Raw genomic sequence first — 23,797 nt, 5'->3', positions numbered from 1 at the left:
AAACACTGGCACAGGTTGCCCAGAGAGGTGGTGGATGCCCCATCCCTGGAAACATTCAAGGTCAGGTTGGACGGGGCCCTGAGCGACCTGATCTAGTTGAAGATGTTGATGAAAGTTGAAGCTTTCCTCAGGACCTGCACTTCCAGCTCTGAAAGGTGACTTCTTTGCTAGGACAGATGTAGACAGTGTCCTAATTATGATAACGCCTATTGTCCAACTTCCTGCACATGAAGACACCATCAGGAAATCATCAGTCACCCCTGTCACTCCCCTCTGCCATCCCAGCCAGACTACTTCCACTAGTAACCTACCTGCGCTGTGTGCGTGCTATTAGTGCTCTGAAGAAACTCGCCTTCCTCCCCAGCTCTAACATCACCACAGTCCTCCAGCAAGCGCACCCTCATGCCGCGCACCAGGTTTGCCTGTAAGTACTCCACATAGCCACTGCGGTCTGCAAAGTCTGATGGGGTCAGGAAGGCACGACCTTGCTTTTTGTGGGGACCATGATTTGAAGTAAGCACAGGCATTTGGGCAGCAGTGCAGGCTGGGGTCTTGGGCTGGAAGATGGAGTGGGTGGTGCGAGGCTGCAGTTCCTGTTGGGGCAGCAGCTCTGGCTTGTGGCTGTGGTCCCAGCCCATCACGTGCACCAGCTCCAAGATGAGGTTTGCCATAGCCATGCTGAACTCAAACTCCTGCTTCATGCGGCTCCTCTCCTCAGCGAGCAGGCTGGGCACAGCGCACTCTTGCTGCTCCCCTCCCTGCTCCGCACCACTGCTGAGCTTGTCCATGAGAGAAGTGACACACAGGTAGCGCTTCACCAGGACGAACAGCAGCTTCCCAGGGATCTGCAACAAGCACAGCTGTCAGACTCTAGCCTGCAGAGCGCCTCCAGCCCCCAGCTCTCTCCGAGCCACCAGCTCATCCACAGTCAGGCTCCCGTGATAGCTCTGGACCAGCCGGCATCAGCAGAGACCTCTCAGCCCACCCTCGTCTCCCTGCTCAGAGACAAGGCTCTCTATGTGTCTCTCCACCACCCCCCAGCCTCAAGCCAGATCCTGTGCCAGCTCTCCCCATACCCAGTCCTGCTCAGCTGCCCACTGCTGACTACCCTCCTGTCCCAAACAAGGACACCAGCTCTGGCCCCCTGCTCTCACCCCTCCTGACCCCTAAAGCCCACAGGCCCAGGGCTGGCAGGGCCTGACGCTACCTGGGGAAGGTGAATCCCCTCAAAGGACATGCAGTGCTCTTCAGAAGACATCATCTCGGCAAATAGCTCCAGCAAGGTGTAGCGACCGTCAAAGTCTACATGCTGCTCAATGCCATCCTGCTGGCTCAGGGACAGCAGGACATAGGCCCGACTCCCTGCAACAACAGAAACCCTTAAGGCCCCCTAAAGATAACCCTCACCCCACCCTCCCTGCACAAGACAGACTTGCAGGCGAGGAACAGCTTTGCTGCTCAGTGTAACCTAGAACCACGTTCTGTCCTTTAATCTGGATTGGCAACATTTTGCTCCACCGAATAACACTGCATTTTTTCCACCCCTAAAGCTGCAAGATTCCCCCAAAGCAGCAGTCCCAAATAACTGTCTCCAGAACAGGGTTCCAGGGAAGAAAAAAGTTAAGTTTTAGCCTGAATCAGCCCCCCATCTGCCCCACTGGAGAGCCACATGAACTCGGGCACTAGGACAGGGAAAGCCAGATCTGTTGTGGGACACACACCACCACTAGCAACCTTCCAGGTGTACCCAAGCCTCATCAGGCACTTCCAAGCCATGGCAGGTCCTCTCAAATGAGAGGACTGGGTGAGGACCAGGCCTCTACCCCCCAGGGCCTGAGGAACAGCTCCCTGCCAAGAACAGGCCAGAGCCTTTCCAACTGACAGCATGCAGCAGAGACACCCCAACACTCTGCCAAGCCCCTTGGCATAAGTCCTCCTAACAGTTAATCAGCATCCCAGCCCAGGAACCTGTCAGGGGAAAGAGCTCCCAAGTCTTAGAGCACCCCCCACAACTACGGCCGAGGAGCCGCTTCGAAGCTCCAGTCTGATTCTTCCCCTTTTGCCAACAAGCCCCGAGACACACTGCTTCCCAGGCATCCCACACCTACAGAAGGACTGGCACCCCTCAGCTGCCCAGCAGCACCTCCTCAGTGGCACTGAGCAGCAGCAGCCCCCACCTGCATCATGTGAAGCCAGGGCCCTCAGCATCTTGCCAGCACTGCGGCGGATTTGCTTCTCCTTGTGGCACAGCATCTTCATCAGCAAGTCGAGGGCTCCCGTCTCCTTGAAGGCACCCGCCAGCAAGCCAATGCTGGCGTACGCGCTCAGCACATGGATGGTGTTGAGAATGGAGGACTCGGGGGCCCCGGTTTCAGCCATCTGCCGGCCAGCTCGCTGCACCAGGCTCCTGACATCAGCCTTCATCTCCAGCAGCGAGGCTTCATCCAGCGGGACAGCTGCAGCGAACGGGCTGGCTGCCTTCTCCTCTTTCACCCACTGCCCTTCCAGCTTCCTCTTGCCCAGCAGCGCCGGGCAGCTGGCACAGACCTCTTCTGCAGACATCCACATCGAGATGTTCTCCGGCTTGGTCTCTGCAGAGGAGGCACTGCTGCCTCCCACTGCTCTCTCTTCCAAGCTGACGATACTCCACTGGATCAGGTACTCAGGCTGGCCATCGTGGCCTCGCCGCTGCCGGAGCAGCTCCTCTGGGTAGGCCTGCAGTTTGGGTCCCAGGTGCACAAGCAGGTTGCCATTATGCCTCTCGTTCACCATGACAGGAAATGTGCCTGCAGAGACAGAGGGGAAGCAGAGGCAAGCTTTTATTTCTGAGCCGCATGCCACGGAAAGCGTGAGCAACTACCTCAGTTGTTTGACAGTAGAAGCGGCTGAGGCACAGCTTTTGATCCTGAGATCCTGCACCCAGGATAAAGCTCTGAAGAAAACCCCATTTTGCAGAAGCTCACATTCCCCCTCCAAGAAAATGAACCAGTGTTTCATACACAAACCCTGTTCCCAGCGTTACCGGCACACACAGAAAGAGGTTCTCCTCAAAAAACCCAAGGCAAAATGGGCCCATTCAGATCCTCTTATAAGACAGCAAATAACGACAGGAGATCTGGGTCCTGTTCTCATCTCTGCCACTGTCCACAACATGACCCTGCACAAGTTGCTGCTTTTGCACTTCTGTCTTCCCTCTTGTTATTTACCATTTATGTCTGTTTAGACTGCAAGTTTACCTAGAGCTCAAGGCTTCAGGCAAACACTCTCTCCCACTGTGGAGCTGGACCTAACTTGAGTCACCAGGCCCTGAAGAAAACAACCACCAATTTCTCAGATCAAGTTCATATGCATCAAATCAGGTCACTATCTAAAAGCCACTCAATACTTCCTCCTTGGCCTCCTCTCAGGTATTCTTTGCCTTTACAATGTTTAGTCAATGGGCAAATTCAAGAAAATGAAAAGTGCTACTCTCTGCTGCCTGATTGCTCTGCATATCTTAGGACTACAAAGAAGAAGCCATGACACACCTCTGCTTTCATCTATACAAAGAGGAGCATGAAATAACTTGCTGTCTAAGACTGAGTGGCAGCAATCAGCTGGCCAGCTGTAGACAATACCACACACAATGGACTGACTTCATTACTAGAAAGGATGCCAGATCAAAGTCTGATAAGAAGGTTCTCAGAGGACCTCAGGCAGGTTGTAGTGGAAACACACGAACAGACCCTCTTGTTGTCACTTACACATACTAGCAAGAGAAGCAGTGAAGCAACACGCTCTTCAGCTGATGGTAACACAAGTCATTCTTAAAAAAAGGAGTTAACATACATAGGAAACAGTCAATCCATGTACAACTGAAGAAGATACTGACCGTCAAAGACGATGATAGGCACATTAAAGATGTGGTATTAATTTCTTGGGAGTTGTCCTGGTTTCGGCTGGGATAGAGTTATTTTTCATACCTACCTTCAGTTGTGCCTTCCTTGGAGTTTGCAGCAAGCCAGCTGGGAATCTTCTTGCAGTCTCTCTGTAATAAAAGGACCGAGTTATTCTCCTGTGCTTTGTAACAGTGTTTAGATGCTGCACCATAAGCCAAACAATTGTTTTCCCTAATTGTGCTTGTTCAGTGCACAAAAAACCCCTATTCCAAGAGGTTCACATAAAATAAAATTCATAGTAAAACAAAAGTCTCTGTAAAGCATTATTTTGTTTGATAACTTCACCCCGTCCCCACATCATGGCATTTAACATGAAAAAACCTCTTCAGAGCAGAGCTATCAGAAGGGGCCCAAAAGGATTTGTAGCTAGGTAGGGGAGAATTTGGATTTAGGGCACCTGAGGAAGTAGCTGCAATGCGTATGATGAATGAGGCCACCAGAGCCTATGACAGCCCACAGCCAAACTGTTCCACTGCTCAAATACATGCACTACAATACGTTTCAGAGTTGTGGCAAATGAACACGCCAGCTACGATGCCGAGTCCCTAAAGCACCACGGCACCCGGTTCAGAAGTGCAGCCCAGCACAGCCTGCGCACAGGTAGGCAGAGCATCCCATCACACCCCCGCGACGGCGGGGACGGCGGCCTGCCTGCACACGGAAACGAGCAGGGCCGCTAAAAACGATTTGCCTCGGCAATGGCCGCCGCGGAAAAGACGGGTTTTCTTCCGGGCCGCTGCAGACACCTCGGCAAGCCCTGCTCCACCTCCCGGTCTCTTCGCTCACCACTGCCCCGTCGGCACCGCCCCAGGAGCCGCAGCTAGGCCTGCCGCAGCGCCGCCGCAGCGGGGCAGGGGACGACGGGGCCCGGCCCCGGCGCACGGGGAGGCGGCTCACCCCCCAGATCTGCCCCGACGCGGGGACAAGGAGGAGCCCCCTCACGCGTCGGCCCCCTCGGGAGGTCCCGTCCCCACCCGGCGCCGTTTCAGTTCTCCTCCCGCACCGTTAAACAGCCCGGGGCGACGACGCGGCCGAGGCTCGCGGCCTCCGCCAAGGGCGGCGCGAAGCGGCACCGACCCACCCGCTCCCTCCACCGCCGCGAGGGGAGGGGGGGGGACCGGAAGCAGCACAGCGACCCGCACCTACCGACGCCGCCACCGCTGCAGCTCCCCGCTTCCGGGTCCCCGGCACGCACGGGCGTGCAGGCCACGCCCACTACGGGTGGCGGCGAGGGCCCCGAGAGCTCGCGGGAGGCGAGGGGGCGGGCGAAGCCGTCGCCCTCTGCTGGCGCTCCCGGCGCGCGGCTCGGGCGCCTTCCGCCGTTCCGCGGGCCTGAGCGTTTCGCTCGGGCTCCGCAGGCCCTGGGGCCGCGGTGCCGCCCAGCGGGGCCGGGCCGGGCCGGGCCGGGCCGCAGCCCGCCGGCGGGTGCCGTGAGGAGCCGGCCCGCCCCGCCCGCCTCCCTCGGGGGCGGCCCGACCTCCTGCGGGGGACGCAGGCCTGGGCTGGCGCCTGAGAGCCTAGGGGGCCTGCTCGTGGTGGCGCATTCCAACCCTGTGCCGCAGGGCTTCTGCCCTGCTATGCTGCCTGTGCACCAGAAATGGGTGTGAGGGGCAGAAAAAACACGAAAAATCAGAGTATCTTCTGATTCTCCCAGCTAATACTAGAAGGGAGAAGAAATTGAGGTTGGGAGCCGAAGACTGCATCTGCAAGAGCTCAAGATGTTTGTGTTGCACTGTGTGTTGGTATGGTTTCTCTGGTGATTAATGAACTCTGTTAAGAACTGTTGCAGGGTAGGTGAGAAGGCGGCTAAAAGCATGTGATGTCAGCACTAACGTTATTGCAAACACAGTGTTAACCAAAAATTACAGTGCAGCAACTTCTTCAGGCCTGGGGTTCTGGGGTAATTTCAGCCCTGCGCCCCACCCTCCAGCCACCTTGTTTGGCCTACTTCAGGGACAACTGCGCTCGCTCTCGGCAGGTTTTTGGTTGTAAGACTGCCCTATTTTCAGTGTTGCTAGAGAGGCAGTTGAAGCCAGTTGCACACAAGTTTGGCCGGTTTCCAGTTCCTTTCCTGCTTTGGTGTTACACTGATCTGTAATGCCCATACCATAAAATCTAAATTCTTATCCTTTGCCCGTATTTCCCTTCCTTGACAGGCCTCACAGCACTTAGCTACAATCCAGTAGGTGCAGGTTTCTATTGGTCTGTTAACATTTGTTTTAAATTATAAACAAACATTAAAATCAAAAGCTAAACTGATGAGTCTGCTTTCTTACTTGATCCTGGAGCAACTTCATGTATGTGCCCAACCTCATTTCTACCCTCAGGACTAATGCAACTGATGAGACAATTCCCATGTTTTACAATAGCAATCAGCAATTAATACAAACAATATAATTGCAATTAACTATAGGCTGGATAAATCAGTGTGGTGATGCATTAGTCTGTGGGGATCATCCTCTAAAGCTGTGGCACAGCAATGGTGGACTAAATGTTTGTGTTTCCAAGCCAGCCTCTTGATTTCTCCATTAGTAAGCATAACCTCTGTTGACGCTATTGATACTCTCTTTCCAGAATCCCGTGGATGCTCTTGAAATCTCTGTGTTTTCCATTAACATGTCATTTTTCCTTCCCCATTAACTCCCAAGGCATTGTTAAAATTTAGAGGTTCGAACTGGTATTTAGTTATATCATGCTTTGCCTTTACAAGTCCCTTCATCTCCTGTAGAGATAAACACAGTATATTTGCACTAATGAAGGGGAAAATTACTTCCTAAATGCCACACAAATACATAAAAGCTGATACCACACGCATGACCTTTGCTATTTTCCTCTGTTCTTGGCAGCTGTTATTTTGTGCATGTACTGTACCTGCAACACTGCTGTGTTTAATGTCACACACGAGGTGGTGATAATGCTCTGCAGTGGGAAATGCAGCCTGGCTGGTAACATCAGCTGGCAACATCCCGTAGTCAAAATTGTCACCAACAGTAAATGGCAGTGGCCGAATAGGACTCGGGCGTCTTGTTTGTGACACTGAAAAGTTTTCTGTGGTATTCATATGCCTTGCTTATGTCTTGGCTCTGATGGTCTTGATACCATGGTTAGTCAAGCCATTTATCCTAAAAATAAAGATTATGTCTATGGTATCTTGCTCCATGTTAGGAGTTTTATGTGTCATACACAGACCCCTGAGCACAAGTAACATGGGGTTACTTGTGCTGATACGGGTTTTGTGGTGCTGAACCACAAGACACGTGTAGGCATGCTGAACATGGGGCTGGCTGTGGTGTAACCTGTAAAAGCGAAGCGCCTCCGCTCCCGATGGGGAAAGAGCCATTTCAGCTGTGTTTTGCTCCTAAGCACTTTCTGTACAATTTTCTCCTCCTCTGCTGCACTGAGATATATTTTTTCCAAATTGCATTGTGAGGAATAGTGCAGTCCCTCCACTGCACAGGCTTTTATCAGTGCTAAGCTTTCCTTACATTATACTGGTATCTGCTCCAGGACCTGATGCTATGTAGAGGCGAGCTGTTGCATTTTAGTTGGCATATTGTTTACCCAGCAGCACTGATGATTGTGATGAGCCTTTCTCCCTTCGGTTTCTTGCCCACCTTTAGGCACTTTACTGAGTCCCCATGTGCCCTTGACCTGGCTTCTAGGGGCCTACAGGCATCCATCTCCCTTTGACCTGACTTTAAGTAATGCCTCTCCAGTTTGGACTTTGAATATTGCCATATCTTCTCATAGCAGTTTTCTGTGGGGAATTTAACAGTCTTGGTGTTGAGCCTCATAAGGACAACAGTTAAGCTCCATCCTTAAAGACATCAGGTGTCCAAAAGTAATGGACATGGAACAGGGGAGGAGAAACAATCTCATCTTCATTTGAGACCTGGATTTGATGCCTGTCAATGTCAGGGGAAGCTGTTGGGCCTGCAGCCTTTCAACTGGTTTATTTTAAAGCCCAGTTTGTTCTTTCTCCTTGTCCAGAGGCCTGGAGATGGTACCACACACACCAACCACCATGTCTGGATGCTCTGAGATGCCAGCTGCATGACACCTCCCATGATGACAGGGCCTTGGCCAGCATCACTTATCTGTCCAGTCCCATATCAGGTAAACACTACCTTAACAGCAGCGTCTTCATACAAAATTTTTATCTATCCTGGAAATACCTCTGTCACTACTATATACAGAGATATACTAAATATCTCTGTCCTCCTTTGGTTTGGGGTAGTTTATCAATATATATAATCCACCTGGGGCCAGGCATAGGGATCATCTTTTCTTTGATGTTACAATGGCAAAAACCTCCTCTTCCTAGGCCTTAGTTACTGCCTAACTACTCCATAAGCAACATGGGCTGTTTGCGCTCACCATTTTAACTCTTGCTTGAGGTCCTCCTGCTCCTCCCTGTTAACACCCATGAATTAGAACAATTCTTTTCTTTTTCAAAAGTCCCCATTCCTCCTCATTCCTGTTTTTTCTCTGTCTTGACTCGACACCATGCCCTGCTCACCAGCACCATTCCCGAGCTTTCAGAAAGGACAGCCTTCACAGCCCTGCTGTCCACCACAGGCCCCCTCTGGCCCACCCACTGGCTCTGGGACTCACAGACTAGAAGTCCAGCTGATCAGGTCTCACCTGTGCAGGAGGCAGTGGGGATGGAGACTTTTGCAAAGAGCCCCTCTTCACCACATCATGCCGAGACAGCCACCCACCCTCTGCAGTACACAAACAGGTGCAGGAATCTGCCTCTGATCCCCATTCACTGACCCCTCAGGTGTGTGTCATCCCCTCCCACAAAGCATGGCCAAGATCCCAAATCTGTGCACAAAATGATAACATTTATTGAAAGAGTAATTTTTTTTTTAATACAAAAGAAAGCTCTGTACATAGTACTGTGATTACTTCCACATCCTTCCAGAAACACAACCCTGGAAACTGGAGGGAAAAAAAAAAATAATCCCACACACACTTATGCGTACACACACGCACACACACACGCGCGCACACACACACACACACACACACAACCCTCAAACCAGTAAAATGAACTAAAAATGTCACCACACAATAAATGCCATTTCATCCCTGATACACAAGTGTTCTTACAAGTCTGCACTTAAATAAAATACACCATTAGCGTTTAACCAGCAGTTGCCTTTGGGGGGCCAGGGAGGGGATGCAGTCAGACACCCTGTAGCAGCAGGGGCGCTCCTGCCATCCCGGCCCAACAGCTCTGCTCCACAGTGCTAGCACAAGCAAAGCGGAGCAAAGCCAGGCCACAGTGATGTGCTGGGGCAAAGGACAACGCAAACCCCAACCTTCTCCCTGGACAAACTCCTAGGTACCCAGCCTTGTTTTGGAAGCATCACTGAGCAGCTTTCATACACCTAGCAATGGGGCACAGCACAGCACTCCCACATGCTCCAAGCTGCGGAGCACGCATCACTCTTAGAGCAAGGATACTAAGGGGAGGCAGCATGCAATGTCACTCTCGCCAGACAGGCCACCCCACTCCCCACGAGCCCTTCCCGGGCTGCATGACAGACCCGAGGGCTGAAAGACTGCTCTGGGAGCTCTTTGCACGGGGGGCTCGGAGAGGACCTGTCCACATCTGTGCACTAAGGAATGGCTGCAGAGGGGGAACTACAGCCCAGATCATCAGCTAGGAGTTCAGGAGATACTACTTGCACAGTGAGCAGGGGGAGCAGGGATCAGACACTGCTGTCCACTCACCACCCAGGGAGGAGTGGGGATGCCCATATCCCTTAGGCAGTCACGGGTAGCACTGCTCCAGGAGCAGTGACAGAACAGCCACAGGTCCCAGGACCAGAGGTGAACAGGGTGGCCATCAGAAAACCCAGCCCATTTCTGGCTCCCAGGCACACTGCAAGCCCCTTGCTCCTGAGGGATGGGCTTCCCACTTCGAGACCAGCCACTGCTTCACTTGCCATCTGCCCGTTAAGCCTAAAACGATGGGTATGGAGTCCTCAGTACAGGTAAGTGGGAAACAAGCATCCCACTTGGTTCAGCTTGATCCCTGGCATATGCTGGTGGGTGGAGAGCACAGCTTAAACGCTAATGCTGAGGAAACATGTCCAAGGTTACAATACAAACTCAAAAGCAAGGCCCCTTTCCTGCCACCATGCCCACCCACCCCTCTCCCATCCCCCTGGTACAAACCCCATGAAAACTGTACAGGAGCCAAACTTTTATTCCTTAAAGAATTACATAAATACTGAGTTTAACACTTAGAAAAATAAAGTCATTTTCTTTTTTTTTTTTTTCTCCAAGGCTTCTTTTGTCTTTAACTTAAAAAAAAAAAGTTACAGTAGCTGCTTCTTCCCCTAAGGATTCAGCAGCTTCTCTCACTTGCTTGCTCTCCCTCCAGGGACAGGGCTAGGTAGCAGAGCCATTCACAGCAACTCCCATGCAGGCCCAAGCATGCTCCAGCCCTCTCCCCCAGCCTTGCCGAGCCTGCACAGGCATCACAGCTGCTCCTCCACAGCCCAGGATGGCCTGCAGGTCACCCTGGTACTCAGAGGAAGAGCCTGCCACCTGCCCAGCATCTCAGTGCCCCATGGGCTCTTCCCTTTGACACTCGAGTTGTTTCTCCACCTTGCATCAGACAAATTTATAAAGCGCTGGCTGGAGCTGCAGGGGGATGTGGGAGAGACCTGGCCATGTTCCCCTGGGTGTATGGAGTCCGCAAGCAGTGCGAGGGCCAAGAGGAGAGTGTGGGGCTGGGCTGGCCACAGAGCCCCCCAGGAGCTCTTCGGGGCATCGTTGTGCTCCTGGACATCCACCGACCACCTCAGCTGTGCGACGGCAGCTGCCAGGGCAGAGCCAGGCAGGCTGCAAGTCTGCCAGGCAGCCCAGTGAGGAGGCACTGAGGGCAGAGGGCTCACTGTAGTGCATATGAGGATGGGGCCATGTGCCGCAGGCTGTGCCCTGCCCTCCAGAGGGAGGGCCCGCAGGCCCAACCAGAGATGCACATGCAAGCTGGCCACTCTCCCCTGTCCAGAGCCCAGGGTGAGTTGCTGCGGCCAGGACCCGTCACCCCCACAAAGGCACATTGCTGAGGCCAGCAGCACAGCCTTGGCCCACTCCGCTTCGAGCTGCGCCCACAGGACGGCTCTGGGTCTGAGCTGAGCCCCATGCAGAACTGAGCCCCATGCAGAACACACACTCACGGGCAAGGTGACTCAAAGCGCCCAGAAGGAGCCAGAGCCTCCAGCTGGCAATGGCCCGCAGTATTTATTTACAGCGCAGAGCAATCCTCCCCTCAAGAGACAAGTTTCTTTGGCTGGCGTGAGACAAGCACAGCTATCGCAGCATCCAAATGCCCCCAAGCCCTGCACGGCCCCAGCACAGCTCCACCCCAGGTGGGTCCTGCAGCCCCACGCGCATGCCTGTGTGTATATGTGTGTGGGTGTGTGGGTGTGTGTGTGCATGTGTGGATGAAGGAAACGTGAAAAGGCAACAATAAATAACTGGTGCAGTCTGTACGAGAAGGAATTGCCGCCAGCCCCGGCACTGGCATGACAAGCCAGGGACAGCACAAGGCTGACAGCAGAGGCCTCTCAGTCACTCTTGGCGCTGTGTGAGGTGTCCAAGTTGACCACCTGCAGCTCCGTCAGGCTGCTGCCACTGCTGCTCTGCTGCCCGATGACAGCCATCTAAAGAGAAAAGGGAGGAGGAAGCACTAGGGGACAGCATGCTCTGAGACCACGCGTGCCAGCAGCCAGGGTGGCACTGTCCTTTCTGGGCACCTCTCTAAGGAGGGCAAGACTTCCTCACCCAAGGGTGGGTGGCACTGACAGCTTTCCCAGACCTGAGGACTGGCCCTACCCAAGGGCCTGGGTCTGCCCAGAACCACAAAGGATGTGCAGGCAGGGGCAGATCAAGGACACTGCCTGAACACCTGCAAGTACCACTCTGCACCTACCTGGTGAAGCTGGACAGCTGAGACTGGGATCTGAACGGTGCCTGATGGGGCTGTCAGGAACACTTGGGGGACGCCACCTGCCACAGAGAGCACAAATGACACCGTTCCTTAAACAGTGCTTCCCCATGGGTCCTTTCTCTGAGCTGCACAAGGATGAAGGTGCCTGCTTGCATGCATGGAGGCATCCCAGGAGAAAGCCACATGCGCTAGTTTTCCAAACGCTGGGAGAAGCAGGCACAAGCCCTCAATCCAAGTCTTGCCTGCATGGCTTCATGCTGCTTTGCCCCCTCATGCAACCACACGTCCTTTCCAGTCTCCTAGCTCCCTCCACTGCCTGCCCCATATGCCACCCGTCCCAGCAACCCTCACCCTTTTTCTCCAGCAAACAGCTCAAACAATCCTTTGCATAGGAGAATGGCGGGATCTAAAAGCGTGCATCAAGCATCACCCTTGCCAGGCCTTTGTACAGCCACTAGGACTGCTTAGAAGAAAATTCTTTGAAATTAATATACAGCATTAATACATGCGAGATGAGAAAAATCAGGGTGTCAGAGCACTTAAGGGAGCACTGACCCAGACAGCTGTCTTACCCTGATCCTGGACCTGGCCGTGGGAGACCTGCATTGCTGAGGGCGCCTGTGAGAAAGCGTTGAGGACTGCAAGTCCACCGTCTGCAAGGCCAGATGTGGGCGCGTACATCACCGCATGTGGGCTGGGGTACATCATGTGGCCACCCACAGTGGTTGGCACAGATGACGTCATGATGGTCGCCGGGAGGGTCACTGGCACCAGGACAGACTACATGTGAGCCACACAAAAGGAGTCTGCTACACTCACACACCTGCTCAGCACCCCTCCCTCAGCCACCCTTGGCATGCTGTCCTGAAGCAGCAGGTGCATGGAGATACCCATCTTGTTCTCCCAGGCTCTTGGGGAAAAGCCCAAGGGAACAGGCAGGAGAGCTCAAACCTCTCCTTTCATGAGTGAATATGAGAGGGCAGAAAAGCACAGTAGCCAAATATCCCAGGACTGACTTCAACTTGAGATACAAGTTTCTGATGAAGCTTTAATAAAGCTGTTGAACTGGATTCAGCCTGCATCCAGGCACCTGAACTCAGATTTTGCTGACAACAGAGGTGTTCTCTGCATATACAGTAAAAATCTCAAGTAGATGTGAGCCAATGCCTTGTGCTAGGGGCAATGCTGGCTCACTAAGAAACCATCTGAGAACTGGGCAACCTGTTCCCAGCTCCATGCTGCAAGTAAGAGCAGATGATGTATCTGGAGAGGCTCCGAAATCCCTTGTAAGGTGCCCTATGCACGGCAGCATCTACCTAGATATAGTGTAGCACAGGGGCTGGCAACAGGGATAAATACACCTGGGAAACTGTCAGAAAGGCTGGGATAGAGTTGGTCTGAAGAAGGATCCTGGGCAGGGAGCAGGCATGAGGTCTGTTGGTGTGGGTTGGTATCAGCAGTGGTTAGGAAGGAAGACAGAACCTGGTTATTGTAGTGTCCCAATTACCTGTTCCGCTGGAAGAGGTCTGGGTAAGGTCAGTGCTGCTGTCACTAGAGGGAGACGTTTGTTGCGGTGCCTGGTGCACCTGGATCGCCTGGACTGGGACCTGCTGAGCCATGGTACCACCTGGGGAGAGAGAGGAGCCCATGAGCCTGTGGCTCAGCAGGGAGGGACACAGGCACTCCGGGCCATGTGAAAGCCCCCCAGTCCTTCTCTGGCCGCACGCAGCTCCGCAGCGCAGCACCGCGCTGGGGAAGGCTAGCCAAAAGCAGCTCATGGCAGAAACCAGGCACTGCCCCAAAGAGCAGGCCAAAACCTGCTCTTTCCTGGCACACAGGGGCCAAGGAAGAGTTAGCTAGCCTACAGGGCTCCAGAGGGAAAAGGAAAGGCCACAACAGCTTTTGTCCAGCTCCCAGGTATGGTTCAGGAATGTCTGGGGCCCTCCTCATCATTCCTGGCTCCACCAAGACACAGCACAGATGATGTTGGGAGGAGAGGGCCCAGCACATGCCCCCAGTGCTGCCCATGCTCAGCCAGCCCTGCAAGGATTATCTCACTGCACTGAGCAGAACTGCAAGAGCCCAAATGCCCAGGCCAGCTGGGCCCTGCTGCCTTCACACTCTGGAACCCAGCTCCATCTTCCACAGGACACTCGGGGAACAGCTATCTCAACCAGCTTGTGATCTCAAGGACATCACAGTGCCCTACACAGGGATTAGAGACCACTGGGCCACAAGATGTGCATCCCAGAGCTGCAGGGGCACAGCCACACAGCCTACGGCCCAGCCCACTCGCTGCAAAGCTCTTCAGCTCCAGAGATGGAGCTCAGCACAGGAAGCTCCCCTCAGGCTCAGGTCCCGTCTCCAGAGGGAAGAGCAAGGGATGCCAGAGAGCATGAATCACCAGCCACCTCACTCAGGCTGGGCATCTCCCCACACACCAGAGACACACGTCCATTATTCTCTTAGCTCCTCCAGATTACAAGGGAAATCCAGTCCCCTTGCATAGGATCATGCTGTCTGTCAGGGCCCACAGGAGCCATAAGGGCTCCAGGAAAGCATGCAGGCTATCAGACTCATCGACTTGGGCACAAACAGGCAGGACACAAGAAATACTGTCTCACACTCGGTGCCGGTCCTCAGGTGATGGCTGCCCCCACAAAGGAGAGCCTAGCCCTGCTCTGAAACTCCAGCCAGGGGCATGTCCAGCCCCAGTATAACACCTGGAGAGCTTTGACTCAGTGCAACAAGAAATTCCTACAAAGGACAATGCACACAAGGCAGCACAGCAGCATCACTCCCTCCTCTGCTCTGGGTCTCTCCAGTGGTTCTGTGACCGACTGCAGATCCAAATACAAAAGCAAGGGCAGCTGCTCAGAGCCAAATGCCAGCACTCAAAAAACATCCACTGGGCATCTGAGCCACTGCGGTCTCCTTCCATCAGTCCTCCTAGCAGCAGTTCAGTCTCAGCACAACTGCACTAGGGACCTGTCTCCTCTGCGTTTGCTAGCCGCAGGGCAAACCCTGGGGCAGGAGACTGACAACCTGCTGCTTCCCTTGGTTTGTATCCCCCAGGATGCTGCTCCTGCCTATGCCAAACATTCTCTGCCTTGTCTTCCCATCTCTCCCCTGCAGCCACAGCCAGGGTGCCCTGTGCTCTGCCTTCTCTGTGCTCCCACCTCAGTTGGGGGTCAGCTCTCTGGCCAGGACCAGGACCCCCACAGATGCCTCCATCCCCCCACCTCAAGCAAGCGGAGGAGAAGCGAGTGCTGACCTGTCAGCGACACGATCTGCCCTCCAGCTCTGGCAGGGAAGCGGAAGACTGTCTGTTGTGCCTGCTGCAGCTGTCCAGCCGTACCCGTGACCACCTGGCCCTGCTGGCTGGAAAGAGCCAGGGAGTGCGGCTGTAACTGAGTGAGAGGAATGGTAGGGGTCCCCGGAGAAAGGGAAGCACCTGCCGAAAGGAGGGAGAAAGAAAGGCTTTGTCACCACCAGCTCTTTTCACTCCCTCCAGGCTTCTCGGTGCTGCCCTGGGGTCCCAGCTCAGCTCCCTGCCACCACGCCCTTCCCAGCAGCAGGGCCAGCTAGCAGCACTCTAAGGAAACAGTCACTACCATGACCCTTCTCCAGCCACTGGCCTGGCTGGGTCAAGCAAGGAATCCCAGCCAGGTTCACCCTACAGCAGCAACCACTCTGCTTCTTCCTGCCACTAGGTCTCCTCTCCTCTGGAGAGGGCAGCAACACACTCCAGGTACAGAGACGGATAGATGCAGTCCTCAGCCCCTAAAGGCACTGACCTGACATGAGGGTGAAGCCAGTGGGTATCGGCATGAGGCCCCCAGATGTCACTGCACTGGCTCCAGTAGTCTTCAGCACTGTCCCGTTGGCACTGGTGACGGCATTGGGGCTGATGCTGGCAGACACTGGCGCCAGGTAATTAGTGATGGGGAATGACGGGCCACTGCTGACCTGCATGGAGGTCGAGGTGGTGGGGGCTGTCTGGATGGTGGACGTTGTCCCCGGCAGGTTGGTGACAGTGAACGCTGGTTTCAGTGTGTCCTGGGGAAGGAGAGATTGTGACAACTCAGACCAGCCCTTGGATCTGGTCAACATCTGCCCATGAGACCAAACCAGGCTCCGTAGGTTGCATCCCCCTGCTAAACCATACCCCCATAGCCTGCTGCCAGCACATGGAGCAGAGCCAGGGTAGCAAAGAGGAGTCACTTGTACGAACATGAGGAGACCGTGCCCAATAATGCAGCATGAGGAGAGCTGGCGAGAGCTCAGCATAAACCTTGGATACAAGCCCAGGGCCACACAGGTCCCCTGAGAGACTTCCCTGCAAGACACCAGGGGACGAAGCAACCCTTCCCCTCCCCAGGAGTCCCCATAGCCTCTAAGAAGAGAGCAGCCTCTTTTTGGCACACAGCAGGCAAAACCAGTCCTCGCAGGGACAGACGTCAAGGCAAACATACTGTCTCCTGTCAGGAACACACACCACTTCCCTTATGGCAGGAAACACACGGCCAAGAACAAGCCAAGAACTGGCTCTTAAAGGCAGCTGTACACCAAAACCAGCAAGGGAGAGGTAAGGCCAAACCCAGACACCAGAGAGGCCCAAACCCAGCCCTGACAGCTGCTTTGGCAGGCCCTGGGGAATGCCTCCACAAATCTCCTGGAGCAAAGGGGAGAACCTGGCCAGGGGAAGCACCCATTTGCCAGTCCACTAGCAGGAGATGGGCACAAGGCAAACGCTTCCAAGGGACCCCGCACATTAGCTACAGCCAGCATGCACCACAGTCCTGCAAGGAGCCTTGGAGCTCTATGCCTGTCTGAGGACAGCATCGCCAGGGAAGCTGAGCACCAGGAGGAAAAGGGCCCTGCACTGGGCCAGTGCTAGCCTGAGAGGCTAGCCTCCCGGGTCTGGGAACAAGGGAGGAACGTGTATGCCAGGCTGCAGGGCATGTAACACCCCAGTTTCTGCAGCCACAAAGCACGTGGCTGGACATCGCTTGGATCTGCAGGAACCAACCAAGTCCAGCATGATCCCTGCTGCCCCTGGCAGTCACACTTCACCTAACATGCCTCCTTCCCCCAAATCCTTTTGGATACCCAGGGTCTCCATGGCCCCTCTCCTGCCCTGCTCAGGTGGCAAAGAGCAGATTGCAAATACACTGCTCCACAGGAGACCATGCCACAGGCCACAAGGGACCTGCTGTCCCCGTGCCCTGCCATGGCTGCCAGCACGCCTGGGAAGAGTTAAGGCTGCCACACTCCCACCCCTCCCGCTGCAGGCTGGTGGGCCCAGCTCTCCCACGTGCTAAGCCTTGTTCCCAGCTTGTCAAGCTGCCAGGAATGAGGAATTCACAGCTCAACGAACAGCTAAAAAAGGGAAGGCAGCCCATTTTGGACAGGGGGAGCCAATCCCAGGCACACAGCCGTGCCCCAGGGCCTGGGGAGGGAGGAGAGCAACGCCCCTCTGCCTTGGCACCACAGTCCCTGAAGTCCGAATTAGAAGAGGCACGTGATAACAGAGCGGAGCCCAGCAGAGGCACTTTCCATTAGCTCAACCACAAACTCCTGCCAACCCACATGGGACATGGAGGCTGTGGGCACCCTCCCCACGTGGGTGACAGGGCAGAGCTCCCCCCAGCCCACTGGGCCATGGGAGCCATAGCAGAGCAGGGCGGGTCCTGTTCCCAGCTGGAAAAGCCAGGCTCCCTCATCTCCAGGCATAGCCCTTAAGCTGTACACCCCTGAGATATAGTCCCCAAGCAGCCAGGGCACTTAGCGTCCCCCCACACTCCGTACTCTCAGGGCTGGAGAGGGCATCCCAAGAGATTCACAGCAGGGGGATTCCCAGGACTCCCTAGAAGCACAAGGGCAAACCTCAGTATGCTCAGAACAGCAAAGGTGCTTGGGAGGGATGCTGTGCCAGCAGGCTTGAACTATGCACACCCCATCTCTGCCCCCCCTACTCTGCCACAGGTGAGAGACAGATTCCTCCCGTCTTTGCTGCATTTCTCTTGGGCTGCAGCAATAGCTCCCAGTACAGAAAGAGAGCTGGGAGAGATCTTGGGATTGCACACCCATTGTCTTCTCCCCATGCCTGTCTGGGATGCCTCAGAGCCCCTGGGCATCTTGGCTCCCCCCAGCACCCTGCAAAGCCCAGACTACATGCACGAGGCCAGCCTTCAATAGGAGCCAAGCCATGGGTCACCTTCAGCTGAGATTACCCCAGGGACCATGAACAAGCCCTGAGGCAGCATAGCAGCCCTGAAGGTCCTTCCCTTCCTGATCCAGCTGCACATCCATTCCCCACCATAGCTCACTGCAAACTTCAGTTTGCAGAGCAGTGCCTGGGGAATCAACATGCACCAGAGGGGTGAAGCATAGCAGCAGGAGATGTCTGCACAGAACCCACACTACTGTGCATGCTTGATAAATGCTATACAGCATGAGCAGACCACGGGGCCCAGGCCATCTGATGCCCATCCTGGACCATAGTAGGGTCTTGGGGACAGAAATGATCCCACTCCACAGCTTCTGGGGGCTGCCTGGGACAATGCTGTTCAGCATGGCCCAGACCCCCCAGCCAGCATTATTACGCGAATGTTGCAGGACAACTGGCCTTAGAGTTATATGGGAAACCCCAGTCTGGTCTCCAACACCTGGTCTGCATTCCAGATGGGGCAGAAAGTCCCACCTTTCCCCCACCCCAAAAAGAGATGACCAGAACAGGGCTACTCCCACACTCTCACCCCAATCTAGAGCCCCTGAGCTCCCTCCAAAATACCCTCTCCCACATAACCACACCAGGAGGTTACACGAGGGCACTGTGCCCTTTGGGTCCCACAAAAGATCAGAGAGGTCAATGCATGACAGTATCATCGTGAGGATATAGCTGCTGTCTTGAAAGTACAGCGTGCCCCAGTCCCAGCTGCAGTCAGAGCTCAGCTCCATGGCAGGGAGTTTGGGTTTGGCACAGCAGGTGCTGTGCTGTAGCGCAAAGGAATACCAGCAGGCTGCTGACTGCAGGTAACAGCCTGGCTGCATTGCTCCCCCCTCTGCTGCAGCAGCTGAACACAAGCAGGTTTTGTCCATACAGAGGTCCAGGAAGCAGAGTTCATAGGAAGGCCAGGGAGCAACTGCCCAACCCTCTCAGAGCATCCTATGTGGCTGGACCTGACAGTCCAGGCACTTAATTTCCTGCCACCTCCTCCAATGAGGCACCCATAACCCAGTCCTGTGTACTACCCACCCCTCAGCAAGGATGCAAGCCACCTAGCATGGCTCACCCACAGGCTCCCTTCATCCTCAGAGGGCTTCTTGGTCTATCTGAATTGGGCTGATCTCTGCCAGAGCACCAAAACAGGCTTCCAGCCCTGCAGAAGGCACAGCAGGACTGAGGAGGGTCAGGGTGGGACTGTCCTCAGCCCCAGGGCTTGCCATGACAAGAACCCTCAGCAGGCCAGGGGTAGGTTTTGCCAGAACATCAAGCAGAAGACAGGGCCGCAGGGCTCCTCCAGCCCCAGACCAAATGCTGGCTGTGGCCACAAGGCACCCCACACACTAAGCATTACCACTTGTGAGTACTGGGATGGAGCTTGCAGGGCACTAAGTGGGGGTTGCATCAGGAAGTGGGCAGAGAGAAGCTGTGTTAAGATCTCCCCTCCAGAGTAACTGCACCCCAAGAGCACACTTCCTTCGGGGCCACCTAGCAGTATTTTCAGGGAAAATCTTAAGGGACATGATGTGGACAAGACCCATGCCAGGGACAGGTCAGCTGCCATGCATGGCACTTCCTGCACCTCAAAACTACTCCAGGCACAGGTAATTTGTCTCATTAGAAAATGCCCACAGGACTTGCCTCTTCATGCAGGAGAAGCCCAAGAGACACAAGTCCTTAAAAACACAGGCTGCACAAGAAATTGCTGTTGACAATGGGCTCCTTTGCCTACTGGAAAGGGCTGGCACAGCTCACACTAGGAATCACAGGCACCCAGGGGAGTCACGCCAGACTGGGAAAGCCAGGACTGTTGTTGGGCTCCCATCAGCAGGAAGCCTCTCCAGGGACTCTTCTGGACTCCAGCAGAGAGCTCTCCAGCCAGCAACACCTTGGCCCACCACAGCTCCTCTGCCTGCAGGGATCTCTGGGACTGCTGATATTTCTCAGGGTTCAGCAGTGATAAGCTTTTGCTTGGTCCAGCACTGCACGCACGTGGGGAAGAGGGCATGGAGGAATTGTGGCTGCCGGGTACCCAGCAGCACCGTGACCAGAGCTGTTGGGCTGCCACAGGATACAAACACGCAGCTGAACACCCCTGCAGCTTCAGACAACATGCTGGGCCTGTCTCAGGGCTGCACTCACTGCCTTTGGGATTACAGCACAGATATCTCAAACGCCCTTCTCCAGGTTCTGTCTGCTTAATGTTTAGTGGCTACTGTATGGCAAGGATGCTGCTGTGGCTTGCATACAGTTGGCTGGAGGGCTCCTAGAGCAAGGCCACAGTTCATCTGGAAGGATACTTTTGCAGCAAGCCCAGTACCCATGCCATGAGTGCAGGTACAGCAGAGCTGCAGCAACTTGCAGCACCCAGTGGCACTCCACAGGCCCAAGAAGCTGTGGCAGAACCTCCAGTTCAAGCATGTTGTCCCAGCCTTGCACCACAAACTCGCCTGCCTCCCATCTCCAAGTGCCTGCAGACCCAAGCACCAGCCTGCAAAGGAAGCAGCAGGGATACAGGAGCCAGCTTTCTTGCAACAGCTCCGAGGAATAGCACCAGTGGATGCAGGGACAAGACAGGGCCCTTCCAGCAGAAGAGGCCATGGCCTGACTCTACACCCACAGGCAGTCCCTCGCAGCTCCCTGGGCGAGAGGCCACAAGTAACACAGGCAGGCAAGGGCCAGCGGCTGCAGGGACACCAGGCAGGGAGCAGAAACAGTCCGTCCAGCCAAATGTTTCCATTCCCCATGTCCTCCCTGCCCCCTTCCAAAACAGCACCAAAGCAAGAGACAGCTGCAGCTTATAAGGAATGTGAGGGGCCCTGCCAGGGACTCTGGCGAGGGAAACCAGGCCTTATAAGGCCATGGAGGCAGAATCAAATTTTTATCAATGAGTGCAAGAGCATGGAGACGCCCGGGGAGAGATAACAGTGCCGAGAGCTGGCCAGGGGGGTGGGCTGGGCCAGTGGGGAGCCCCGCTGCAAAGGCCAGGGCCAGGACACCTGCCACCCACTTCCCTCCCTCTCCGAATCACCGCTACCGCCAGCCAAGTGAAGGAGCCAGCCCTGAGAGGCCACAGCATGAGCTCACTAGAGTCACAGCAAAAGGGGACCCGTCCTCAACTTCTCAAGCTTCTATTCAACGAGGCCTGGGGATGATCAGGGCTCCCAGCACAGCCCCATGGGCACAGCCCGTGCCCCCCAGGGTGCCCAGGCGTGCGGCTGAGCACAGGAACGTTACCTTGGTCTCCCCACTGCTGTCCGACTCAGACACCTGGTAGGTGAGGTCCGTCTCCTCAAAGCCCGTGGCGCTCATGCGCTGGTCAGTGGTCGGGTCCGAGCGCGGGGGCGAGTCTGGGGAGTTGAGGCACGTTTGGATCAACGCCTTCCCCGTCTCACTGGTGATCATCGGCTGCAGCTTCCGTGTGGCAAACGTGTACACGTGGCCCGTCTCACTGGCCACCAGCAGCAGGACTTGAGTGCCGGTCAGCGTGGAAAGCTCGTAGGCCTGCCAGCAGCACAAGGGAAGAACAGGGAGTCACAGACGGCAGGGACACATACAGTGCAGGACAAGACTCCCTGGCATATCCCTGCGCTCCCAGCATGGCCCTCCTTCTGGCTCACACCAGCTCCGGCTCCCTGTCACCCCAGAGGAGCTGTGGCCTCTAAAACCAACTCAAGATTGGTTCCCTACAGGTTGAAGTGCCTCAATGCTGTGCTCCCATCTCCTTTAGCATGCCCTTAGGGGACGTGCATGCCAAGAGGCCACAAGAAGAGTGGTGCCCTCAAGAGAGTAGCCTGAGGACATGGGGACACTGGTCTGTCCCCATTCTGGAAATCCCACCTGCTTCCCCAGACACATCTGGATGCCTCCCTTCCTCACCTCTGAGCCACGTGAGAGGATGCTACTCAGCCCACGTGTCTCTGCTACCTCTTTCCGCTCACCGACACTCCAGCCAGGCTGGGACCCAGATTCCCCTCTAAGTCTTCACGGTCCTGAGCACAGCTGCACCCAAACACCCCTGCAGTGAGGCTACCATCCTCCAGGATTGACCTGTGGGCTAGGAATAACACTCTTCATGTGCCATCACGGCACACTCAGTGGTCTTGCACAAGCTACCACAGACAGGATGGCCTCATTCTGCATCCCGCGCAGCCAGGATGTGCCCAGCAGTACCCCACAACCATTCCCACCTTCCCAGGGTGCATGAAGCCCAGCTCAGCTGGGATGCAGCACTGCCCAGTTTTTTAGAGGATGCTATGAGCACTAACGGGGATGCAGGTGAGCCAGCAGCATCCAACTGCACACAAACCCCCCCCAAGTTTCTAATCTGTCTTTGCACAACGGCTCCAGCCACCAGGCACCACGGAGAGCACTCTGGACCGACCGAGACATGGCGCTGGCCCCTTCCGCGGCCGAAGGAGCCAGCTTGCTGGGCCCTTGGCGGGGCAGGGCAGCCCAGCTGTGCCACAGGACTGGCGCAGCACGCAGCAACGACTTCAAAGAGAGATGCCCCGAAGGCTCCCGGGCCGCCGGTCAGCTCCGGCCGACGGCTGGAGACTGCACCGGGACGGGCCTCCCCGGCGCAGCAGCCAGCTGGGGACTGCCGGGCGCACCCGGCATCCCCCGGCCCCGTGCTGCGTGATCGTGACCGCCCTTCCCGCTCCCGCTTGCCCGGGTCCCTGCCCAGAGCCCCGCGGACGCCAGGGACCGGCCGCAAGCGACAACCGGCCCCGCTGGAGGCTCCCGCGCAGCCCCCCGGAAGGAGCTGGTGCTGGGCCGCCCCCCCCACCCCAGCGGGACCGGGAAGCCGCCACCGTTTCCGGGCACGGCCCCGCCGGCCGGCTCCCCGCTCGGCCCGGGCGCGCACCGCCCAGGGCCCAGGGCTCTCGCCGGGCCGCCGGCCACGGACCGGTGGGTGCCAGCCGCCCCCCCCCAGCCGCTCCCCCCCCCCCGCGGCCTCTCGCCCCCCGCGCCGGCCGGAGCCCCGGGGCCGCACCTTCTTCATGATGCCGGTCTTCCTCTTGCTGAAGGTGGTGTAGCGCCGCAGCTTGTTGTCGATGAACTCCATCTTGATCTTCACCCGGCCCCGCGTCTTCTTTCCGGGCTTGGCGCCGCTCACGGCCCCGCCACCCCCGCCGACGCCGCCGCTGTAGGCGGCCGCCGTGGCTCCCGCCGCGGGCGCCGCCGATGCCGCCTCGGCCAGGCCACGCTTCACGCCGCGCCGCTCGCCGCCCAGCTCCTCCTCCTCGGCCGACTCCGAGTCGCCCTCGCTGCCGCTGTACAGCGTCTCCCGCTCCAGGCGGCCCCCGGGCGGCCCCGCCGCCGCCCCGCCGCCGTTCGCCCCACGCGGCGCCGGCACCGGCGACCGGCCCAGCCCCGAGCCGCGGGCCAGCGCGGCGGCGGCGCCGTTCCCGGCCCCGGCCTGGCTCGGCAACATCGCGGCGGCGAGCGCGGGTCGGGTCGGGTCAGGCCGGCCCCGCCATGGCCCCGCCGCCCGCTCCGCGCTCACGGCCCCGCTCCGCCACCGCCCCCGCCGCGCCGCGCCGCCCCCATATAAAGCGATACAATGTTGCCTTTTATGGCGAAGGCGCTCCTTATATGGGGCGAGCCGGCGCCCCGCCGGGAGGCGCCACCCCATTGGCTGGCGGCCGCCAAGAG

General features: G+C 56.4%; 2 protein-coding genes across 11 annotated transcripts in view; both read right to left on the bottom strand.

Annotated features, from left to right (window-relative positions):
- CUL9 (cullin 9) overlaps window positions 1–5,113 on the bottom strand; it is a 37,104-nt gene extending 31,991 nt beyond the window's left edge. For 2 of the 8 annotated variants that reach the window (XM_076334873.1, XM_076334872.1), the window contains exons 1-4: window positions 3,967–4,018; window positions 2,178–2,786; window positions 1,208–1,362; window positions 312–845 (exon numbers count right to left, since the gene is read on the bottom strand). In XM_076334873.1, the coding sequence (XP_076190988.1) occupies window positions 312–845; window positions 1,208–1,362; window positions 2,178–2,772 (1,284 nt within the window). In that variant the 5' untranslated portion in view covers window positions 2,773–2,786; window positions 3,967–4,018. The other 6 variants (XM_076334877.1, XM_076334875.1, XM_076334876.1 and 3 more) reach the window with 6 other exon arrangements.
- Window positions 5,114–11,109: 5,996 nt separating this feature from the next.
- On the bottom strand, window positions 11,110–23,591 carry SRF (serum response factor). Of its 3 annotated transcripts, XM_076334868.1 has the most exons (8): window positions 23,136–23,591; window positions 21,377–21,643; window positions 15,708–15,969; window positions 15,185–15,364; window positions 13,418–13,537; window positions 12,483–12,674; window positions 11,893–11,969; window positions 11,110–11,623 (listed from the first exon to the last, which is right to left on the bottom strand). In XM_076334868.1, the coding sequence occupies exons 1-8, from the start codon at window positions 23,574–23,576 to the stop codon at window positions 11,528–11,530; spliced, it is 1,635 nt and encodes a 544-aa protein (XP_076190983.1). In that variant the 5' UTR covers window positions 23,577–23,591; the 3' UTR covers window positions 11,110–11,527. The 3 variants fall into 3 exon arrangements, with proteins under 3 accessions (XP_076190983.1, XP_076190985.1, XP_076190984.1); XM_076334870.1 differs by lacking the exon at window positions 12,483–12,674 and having other exon boundaries at window positions 23,136–23,576; XM_076334869.1 differs by lacking the exon at window positions 15,185–15,364 and having other exon boundaries at window positions 23,136–23,576.
- Window positions 23,592–23,797: the final 206 nt, after the last annotated feature.

The sequence above is a fragment of the Aptenodytes patagonicus genome, chromosome 3, assembly GCF_965638725.1.
Source record: "Aptenodytes patagonicus chromosome 3, bAptPat1.pri.cur, whole genome shotgun sequence".
Classification (NCBI taxonomy): Eukaryota; Metazoa; Chordata; class Aves; order Sphenisciformes; family Spheniscidae; genus Aptenodytes; species Aptenodytes patagonicus.
The sequence above is the reverse complement of the archived record's forward strand: the minus strand, read 5'-3'. Positions and strand labels throughout refer to the sequence as shown.

What these genes read in the sequence shown, in the direction of transcription:
- SRF (XM_076334868.1), bottom strand. Translation starts at nt 23,576, where the DNA reads ATGTTGCCGAGCCAGGCCGGGGCCGGGAACGGCGCCGCCGCCGCGCTG. An exon ending in GACCTCTTCCAGCGGAACAG is followed by an intron (nt 12,675 to 13,417) that starts GTAATTGGGACA and finishes TCCTGGTGCCAG; the next exon opens with TGACCCTCCCGGCGACCATC. An exon ending in CAGCTGTCCAGCTTCACCAG is followed by an intron (nt 11,624 to 11,892) that starts GTAGGTGCAGAG and finishes TTTTCTCTTTAG; the next exon opens with ATGGCTGTCATCGGGCAGCA.